Raw genomic sequence first — 8,742 nt, forward strand, 5'->3', positions numbered from 1 at the left:
CTCCCGGGGAACATCAGCCATTTTCCTGCCCGGTGGCAGCCCCGGGGCCAAGGGGAAGCGGAGAGCATCGCTCCATGGTCCCCGCACTGCGCAGCAGCTTCACCCGGTCTCTACGAAGGGCAGGTGGTCTGGCATATGTGACAACAGGCTGTCCCAGCGGGAGGGGGACACAGCGCTGCCCATGCACTGGGAAACTCCTGTCGTGGAGATTTTCCAGCCAGGTGCAATTTCTTACCTTTCCGCTGAGAAAGGGAGAGGGGAAGCTCCAGGGAAGAGGGCCCGGAACGTCGCTCCCTGCATGCTCTGCCCCGAGCCATCACCCACCAACGCCAGCTGGCAAAAGCGTCATCAGGATGCCGCAGTGTTGGTCTGAAGGGGAACCACCCACCTCGCAAAATGTGCAAAGCTTGAAAATGTCTTTATAAGAAGTTGTTTTCACCGAGTTCTGTTTTCCCCTGGTCTGGGAGCATGGCTTGTTTTAGTTGCTTACACACACCCTGAGAAACAGCTATCAGTAAAAGGTGGTGTGATGAGCAATGTTTTTCTTTCCCCCCAAAAGTGGTGAATAGTGCCAATAAGCAACCTTTGAGGGTGCTTCCCGTTTGGGCACAGCCCAGCAGTGCCAAGAAACCACTGGTGGGTTGGCTGGTGGCAACGCATCTCAGAGCCTGGGCGAGGGGCTCCTCCAAGGGCTGCAGCCCCCAGCCCCGTCCTGGAGTCTCCCCTGTGCCACCTTTGCACAGCCCACCAGTGGCGGACTATATGCGGGGGACTCTTTATCAGGAAGTGTAGTGATAGGATGAGGGGCATCAGATTTAAACTGAAAGAGGGTAGATTTAGACTAGATATTAGGAAGAAATTCTTTACTCTGAGGGTGGTGAGACACTGGGACAGGGTGCCCAGAGAACTTGTGGTGTCCCCATCCCTGGAGGTGTTCAAGGCCAGGTTGGACAGGGCTTGGAGCAACCTGGTGTAGTAGAAGGTGTCCCAGCCCATGGCAGGGGGGTTGGAACTTAGTGATCTTTAAGGTCCTTTCCAACTCTTAACTGTTCTATGAGCCTATGATATGCAGCAGCAGCCCATATGTGCAGGTCCACCGTGGTGTGCAAAGGCAAAGCAAACGCTGTCCCACCAAAAAGCCTCCCTGGGACGTGCTGAAGGATGCAGGCTGGCAGCCCACACGCCGCTATTTCATTGTGGTCACTCCATCTCGCTGCTGGATGGGGCGGTCCCTCTGGATGTGCTGGTTTCCAGCCTCAGCACCAGCCCGTCGGGCGCTGGCTGGGAGCCGTGTGGAAGGAGCACGCAGGCTATAGGTCAGTTGTTGTTATTTCATTCAGCCAGTTGCTTTTCTCGGGTGGAAAATCCCTGCTTGGAGAGCTGGAGCCCAGGCAGGGCAGGCAGCGGGCAGCCCACAGGCAGGGAGGAGCTACCAACATCTCCCCTCGCACTGGGGACAAGAACGCTGATGCCCATCGGTCAGAACAACTTTACGGGGCCCACCAGCAGAGACGGCCCCAAACTGGAGCTGCTAATAGGTTTGCAGCACAGGAGATGCCAAAATTTCCCTGGTTCCTGTCCAGCCGCAGGTGCTGGCAGGCAGGACGCTGCCCGACCCAGGGCAGGGTGAGCAGTGCTCCTCTGCCGGGTGGGCATCACCGGGCTGTGCCCGCAGTCTTGCTCCTGCCACTGGTGTCAGGGCTGGGCAGAACCATCATTTCAGGCCAAGCCTTAATTAAGGAGCCACATTGGCCATGTCTGCCAAAGTCCTTCTGCCGATGTGCCTTAACTCAGCCCAAGACAGTGGCACGCGGTGAGCCCCGCACTGCGCACGGCGTGGGGGCAACCGAGTGTACCGAGTCCTGGTGGTAAATTTACTCACTACCTATTAACTGCTATCTGCAGACGCCATAAACATTTATGATCCCGTAAAACAATGGACCCGATATTCTTGGGGGAGACAAAAGCAATATTTCGCTCCTTGTGGTGTCGTCTGCTCTGTATTTTGAGCAGAAAGTGTAATAAAAAGAGCAGGATACAAACTACCATCTGCAAAAGATGAATAAAACCCAGCAAGGCGAGGGAGGTGCTGAGCTGGCCGGGGCAAGGGGGGCTCCTGCAGCTGAGGCACCGACTGAGCACACAGGGAAGATGTGCTGAGCTCCTCCTTTGGTCATCAGCCCCCCCGATTACCTATTTGAAATGAGTTTTTCAAGGAAGACCAGGAAAATTAGGTACCTCATTGCCGCTGGTGTAACGAGTATATAACTTGGGAGATCCCAAACTCAAATCCCCATGTTTCAGCTTTTTTTTCTGCATAATGGGAAGTTTCTGATGCCCTTCTAAGAGATGTGAAACCACGGCGTACAAATCCAGGGGCTGCAGAGGCGAAGGGCTCGCTCTGCTGAGCTCCTGGGGACACGGGGGCTGCGGGGCTGAGTAACGACACACGTACACGTCGCTGTGGTCCTGCAGGTTTGTCTGTCTCTGGACACGGGCTGGCTGCGCTCCCGGCCAGGACGGGCAGCGGGGAGGGGAAGCAGAACCAAGCGAGGAGTACAGTTTTGAGTCCCTGCTCAGAGGTAGCTCGAGCCAGGACTGCACACTGGTGTCCCACGCAGGCTAACAAGCCACTAATGAGTGTCCCACTAACAGCTTTCCCCTTTGCCCTCACAGAAAATGTCACCCAGCTGATCCCCGAGCCGGGCAGCCTGCTGCACTCGCGGGTGCTGCAGTACCGGGAGCTGCTGGACTCACTCCCCATGGACGCCTACACGCACGGCTGCATCCTGCACCCCGAGCTCACCACCGACTCCATGATCCCAAAGTACGCGACCGCTGAGATCCGCAGTAAGTCGCCTCTCCAGCGGGGCTGCCCAGGGCCGGCGCCAGCGGGACGGCTCCCCCAGACCTTGCTTTAGGCTCAGGTTGGCTCCGCAGCCCGGCCGGCCACCCTGCTCTTGCTTGTCTCCTCTTTCCACCAACACAGGCAGGGACAGAGGTGGGAAACAACAAAGCACAGCTGATTTGGGAGCTGCAGGCACCCTGTAGAGGCTTCCTAGCCTTAGGGGTGTCTGGGCTCCCATGTGCAATACGTGCTTCTCGCCCAGCTCTTTGTAGGGCACATGAATTTTCCCCCTGTCCCGCACATCCCCTCTCCCTCCGATAGCTCTAAGGGCGAAGGTGGGGGACTGCAGCCAGATTGAGTTGCAGATAGTGGATGAATCGGCATAAGACTGTGTACCTGACCTTCAAGCGCTCATGAAACATTGACGATGCTTAATATAACTCAATGGCAAGGATCGCTCCTGGAGAGAGTCCCTCGCCAGAAACGTGACCTTGTGAGGAGGGCACTGGCGTGCCCCACGTCTCTCCCTTTCTTTAGGCTCTGACCCCACGCAGCACCCGTAGCAAACGCCGTTCACTCCCACACTCCCCGCACTGTCCCTTCAGCTCTGCAAGCCACGGTTGGTCCCTCTGAAACAGGATGCATTCATGCACAAAGAGAAATAGGCTGTTCCTGAGGTGTAGCTCATGGTCTGCCCTACCTCTGCTGGCACCCTGCGCAGGCAGCTTTCCCCGTGTCACCAAGTGTCACCTCCACCCCCCAAGCCCATCCCCTTCCCGAAGGGTGCTGCTGCCATGGCTTCAGAGCCACCTGCCTCGCATCACCACCCCAGCGCTCTGCTGAGGTCCTTAAAAATATCTCATCATCTAAACCTCCTCACTGGTGGCATTTGTCCCCAGCCGCCATGAAGGCAGGGCTGTGGACATATCCGTGGGGTGCCCCAGGGCTGGAGGTGCCCTTCCTCCTCGGGACATCCCCTACACCCAGGCGGTGTCTGGGCTGCCCTGTTGCAGCGAGTGCCAAGGCAAATCCACGTAGTTGTGTTCCAAGGAGGGGCTGAACCGAGGGCCAGGCTCTCCCAAGGGAAACAGGGAACAAAACCCCGGTGGTACCCAGGCTTCCCTCTGAGTTACAGCCCCGGGGGATCCTTAGCTGGGAGTTGTGAGCACAAGCTTCAAGGCTCGTGGTAGAAAAGAGGGAGTTTCACCATTTTGTGGCAGTGTACAGCCCTGGCCAGCCCCGGCATCTCCCGTACCTGCACATCGGCAGAGCCAAGCCCTTGTCGGAGGGAACAAGGAGGGAGAGACAGATGGTCTCTGGCAGGCAGAGATTAACCCAGCTTCGCATAATTTACGTCCCTAAGGTGTTACTCTGCATCTCGTATTCTCTTCTTCCATTTACTCTGCTCCTTTCCCTCCGTCAGCTCCCTTGCACAAAGCCCTTCACATCCTCCCCGCACCCTGGGAGGGAGGAAGGTGGGTGTTTCTCCTGCACTTGCAATGGGCTCCACACTACCGAACTGCATCCCGGACACCGAGCCAGGACAGCTTCATTTGGGAGGGAGCATCCCCTCCCATGCCGTTCCCTGCCATGCTGCTCTGCACGCACACCCACGCACAGGCAGCTGACTCAGACGTCCCAAAGGATCTGCTGGGGCTGGAGCTGCAGGAACCAGGTTATGGAGCTGCAGGAACCCATGGGGAAGTCAGGGCTGTTCTTAGAAAAAGTAAGAGCCAGATAGAGACAGTGGTCTGCTGGCAGCTCTAATATGAATCCAGCAGAGGAAATGAAGAGCTGAGACTCCCCCTGAAACCCGCAGAGCTGGGACTCACCGAGGGCGGGGAAGGGGATCTGCTGTGCCCCACAGCCAGTGCTGCCCGGCCGTGAACGGATGGGAGGGCTGAAGAAGCCACATGCCCTCAGGAGGGCGTGCGATGCCCTGGCAACCCGCTCCTATGGCAGCACAGTGGCAGCAAGCCATGAATTTGGCCCATTTTAGCTCTCTGGGGTGTTTTTCTTGGTGCCACAACACTATTTTGCATGCAGGACAAAATGCTTTGCTACCAGACAGAAGGTCATCTCTACCCCCGCCAAACACAGCCCCCCCCAGCTTCTCTGTCTGTCTCCCCCCAGGACATTTAGCTAATGCCAGCACGGACCTGATGAAGCTGGACCACGAGGAAGAGCCACAGCTATCAGAGCCCTACCTCTCCAAGCAGAAGAAGCTGATGGTAAGTGGGTCAAAGCCACACACATCTGTGGTGGTGGGGGGGACATGACCCATGGACCTTCCATGGGCACCTGGTGCCTCGTGTCCCTGCATGGTTGCAGGTCCATTCATTCATCCCCAGTCATAACCCTGCTCTACACCCAGGCCAAGATCCTGGAGCACGACAACGTGAACTACTTGAAGAAGATTCTTGGTGAACTGGCGATGGTGTTGGACCAGATTGAGGCCGAGCTGGAGAAGAGGAAACTGGAGTACCAAGGTAGGCACTGGGCTGTGTTTATGGGGTGTTTTTCCACATGAGACCAAGGTGCAACACCAGGAACAGCCGATGGCTTTGCACCTGATGAATGTTCCCCACATGGCAACCACCGGTGGGACTGGGGCTGCCACTGGGCTCTCCTCTTTTTGGCTGCACCCATGCCACTGCAGCCGTGGTCTTGATAACCTCCAGCAAGCCAACCCTTGCCACAGGGGACAGCAGGACCCCTGTCCTCACGGCTGCTCTGTGGGAGCTCCAAAGTCATCACAGGGTGGTGGCGGGTCCCCTCTGCCCCAGCAAAGGGCTGCCGGTGGCTGCTTGAGGAAGGACCGGTCTGGCCCCAGGCTCTTGCACCACAAGGGGCACAGACTGACAAAAGCTCTGGGCTGGGGACGTGTCCCGCAGCCAAGCCCCCTCCAGCCACGGGGCTGCGGCACATCCCAGCAGAGCGCGGGCAGGGAAATCTGAAGGGAATTTGAGGGGCCCTGGAGGGGTGGGAGCCTTCACAGGACCTGCGTCAAACACCAGCGGGTGGGAGAGAGCAACACCAGCCCTCCCCGACATCAAATACACGCTGCTGGGTGCCTGCCGAGAGCCACCCCGGTGCCCTGGCAGACAGGGATGCATGGGCACAGCTGGACGTCGCTTGTCCTGCCATCACCCCGGGATGACGCCATCATCCTCCCGTCCCCGCTGCCCACAGGGCTCATAACCCCAGACCCAGGACGGCTGGTAGCCGCCACCGCCGCGGTGCCAGGTCCGGAGCAGAGCCCCGATGCAGTTAATCAGGGGATGGTCCCGCAGCTGCCCCTGCCCTCGGAGCTGGCCTTGGCCACGGGGAGCCATGCGTCACGCTCAGGGCTGCACCAACGAGCCCTCGGAGGTGCCAAGGTCCAGCCCTGCAAGGCACTGGGTTGGGGATTTGCTGAGAGCCCTGATGGATTCGCAGTGGCACCCTGCATGGCCCTAATTGCCTCCAACGAACACCCTCATTAACTGATCCGAGAGCTGGGGTAGCTCAGCAGAGTTCAGCCTAATGAGGTGCCCTCAGAGGACATCCCGGGTGCCTGGAGCAGAGCGGTGGCTGCTGCTGGCACCCAGGTGCTCTACTGCCTTTGGTCCTTGCGTGCTGCTCCCGTTCTCTGCTCCGGGCCCCCAAAATCCCCTCGCCGTGCCCACAGCCGGGTCAGGATCTCAGCAGTGGGCACAAGCATCAGCCCTTTGGCAACCTCCCAGGAGCCGCAGTGCAGCAGCTCTCCTCCCACGCAGCCCAGGCTGCCGGCCCCGGAGCGCAGCGCAGCGATGCGGGCAGGGCAGGGCAGGCAGGAGGAGGGTGGGAGATGCTGCAGGAGCACAGGGTGACCCCCTGGCCACAGGCACCCTGTCGGGCTGGGACAGGCTGATCCGAGCTGGGGCTGCTGCGGATGCAAAGGGGACGAGTTGTCCTCACCCACGCTTCTGCCCCGGGGTACCCCACAGCACCCACGTCCAGACCTCAGCAGTGGGTGCAAGCCCAGAGCCAGGAGGGGTAGGGCCAGATCACGGCGCTCTCCCGAAATCACCATCCTCATGTCTGCTTTCTCCTTTGCCCCCAGCAGTGCCCAGGAGGGAGGCAGACACCTCAGCCCCACCTCTCTTACCTCTGAGCCGGAGCATCCTCAGGGTCCCCGGAGCACCCAGGAGGCTCCAGCTGCAGCACCCCCACAATTCATTAGTCACTGAAAACATTTATTGACTAATTAGGCACAGGCAATCTGTCCACTTGGGCTGTGCCTCTAGCAGGATCAGGCAGGCTGCCAAATGAGGGCTGCTAATTACCAGTAATTCCCCTGACCTGGCCCTGCAGGCAGCACCAGGGCCTGCACAGGGGGGGCAATAACGGTGCTGCTTTCTCCCTCCCAGATATAATAGCCACAGGACAGTGGAAGAGCTCCAAAGTTAAGGATTTTGTGCGAAGCCAGGGGCTCATGCTGGCTGGGGACAGGTTTTGTGCCCCTTCTGCTGTTCTTCCCTACCTCCATCTGCCTTATCTGCATCCCAGCCCCGCTCCTTAACACTGAAGGGGCATCGGAGCAGGGTTTGACACCATCCTCGTCTGAGCCCGCCTCTTCCAGCCTAACAACAGCTTGGTGTATTTGTAGACATCTCTCTGGTGAGGTTATTTCCAGGGTCACCCCTTATCAGGGGCCATCAATGCTTTGCTGCCTGTCCTCATGCCCAGCATTCGCACCAAGCTCTGCCTCCCCCGAAACCTGGCTCTCAGCACACAAATGTGCTGCCAGTTTTGGTGTCCCAGAGCTGGGTCCCTGCTGCAGGAGAGGGGACAGAGGCAGGACCTCCCCGACAGCCCACAGGGAGAACAGCCAGGCCAGGCCAGCAAATGGTTTTGATTCCTGAGGATTTCTCACATCCCTAAAATAGGACAAGTTAACATGACACTCCCGAAACAGCTCCCCATGCAGACAAGGACAAATGCTGCTCCTGTCCCCAAGCACTAACACAGCAGGAAGGGGTCACCGTACCACATCTTCCTTCAAGGGAGGTCAAGGGCCCTTTTCCAGGGACCTCCTGGGTACAGAAGGATGCCACCTCCTGCTGCTCTTGGCTTGGGAGAGAGGCAACAGGGCCCTTTTACAGACAGCAATTTGTATGTTCACATGGGCTGTAAATGATCACTTCATATTCCCACCTCAGTGGCCCCACATATCCTCCATCACCTACCCTGGTAGATGGGATCTGATCTCTTGGGACATCACAGAGCTGAGAAAAAACACCCCCGGTCTAATGCAAACGCTCCAGCCCTCGTGGACCTTTTGAGCAAGCCTTTAGGTGCACACCCAAGCGTTTCTTCTTACCCTACCTGCTCTGTCGCTTTTCTCTCTCCAGGGCAGAAGTGTGAACTTTGGCTCTGCGGATGTGTCTTTACTTTGGCCGATGTCTTGTTAGGAGCTACCCTGCACCGCCTCAAGTTTCTGGGACTCTCTAAGAAATACTGGGAAGATGGCAGCAGACCTAACCTACAGTCCTTCTTCGACAGGATACAAAAACGCTTCGCCTTCAGGAAAGTTTTGGGAGATATACATACCACGCTCCTCTCCGCGGTGGTGCCCAATGCCTTCAGGCTGGTCAAGCGGAAACCTCCCTCCTTCTTCGGAGCCTCCTTCCTGATGGGATCTCTGGGAGGAATGGGATATTTTGCTTATTGGTACTTAAAGAAAAAATACATCTAGTGCTGGCTGCTTGGTGTTTAGTTTGGTGTCTCTGTGATGTGTGAAATTATGATGAAGCCTCAGTAACTGTAATGAAATTTGAAGCAAGGTAATGAATAATTATATTGTTTAATGTAACATTCCATAGTCTAGAAGTAGAAACGTATACTGCAAGGAAATAAGACAACAACAACAA

The 8,742-nt window shown here is 57.4% G+C and overlaps 1 protein-coding gene across 1 annotated transcript in view; it reads left to right on the forward strand.

Moving 5' to 3' along the window:
• GDAP1L1 (ganglioside induced differentiation associated protein 1-like 1) overlaps positions 1-8,742 on the forward strand; it is a 10,096-nt gene extending 1,354 nt beyond the window's left edge. The window contains exons 2-5 of the mRNA XM_009888488.1: positions 2,677-2,850; positions 4,982-5,079; positions 5,223-5,337; positions 8,224-8,742. Coding sequence (XP_009886790.1) covers positions 2,677-2,850; positions 4,982-5,079; positions 5,223-5,337; positions 8,224-8,567 — 731 coding nt within the window. The 3' untranslated portion in view covers positions 8,568-8,742. The remainder of the gene's footprint in view (positions 1-2,676; positions 2,851-4,981; positions 5,080-5,222; positions 5,338-8,223) is intronic.

Source organism: Charadrius vociferus, unplaced genomic scaffold (genome assembly GCF_000708025.1).
Source record: "Charadrius vociferus isolate BGI_N301 unplaced genomic scaffold, ASM70802v2 scaffold280, whole genome shotgun sequence".
Classification (NCBI taxonomy): domain Eukaryota; kingdom Metazoa; phylum Chordata; class Aves; order Charadriiformes; family Charadriidae; genus Charadrius; species Charadrius vociferus.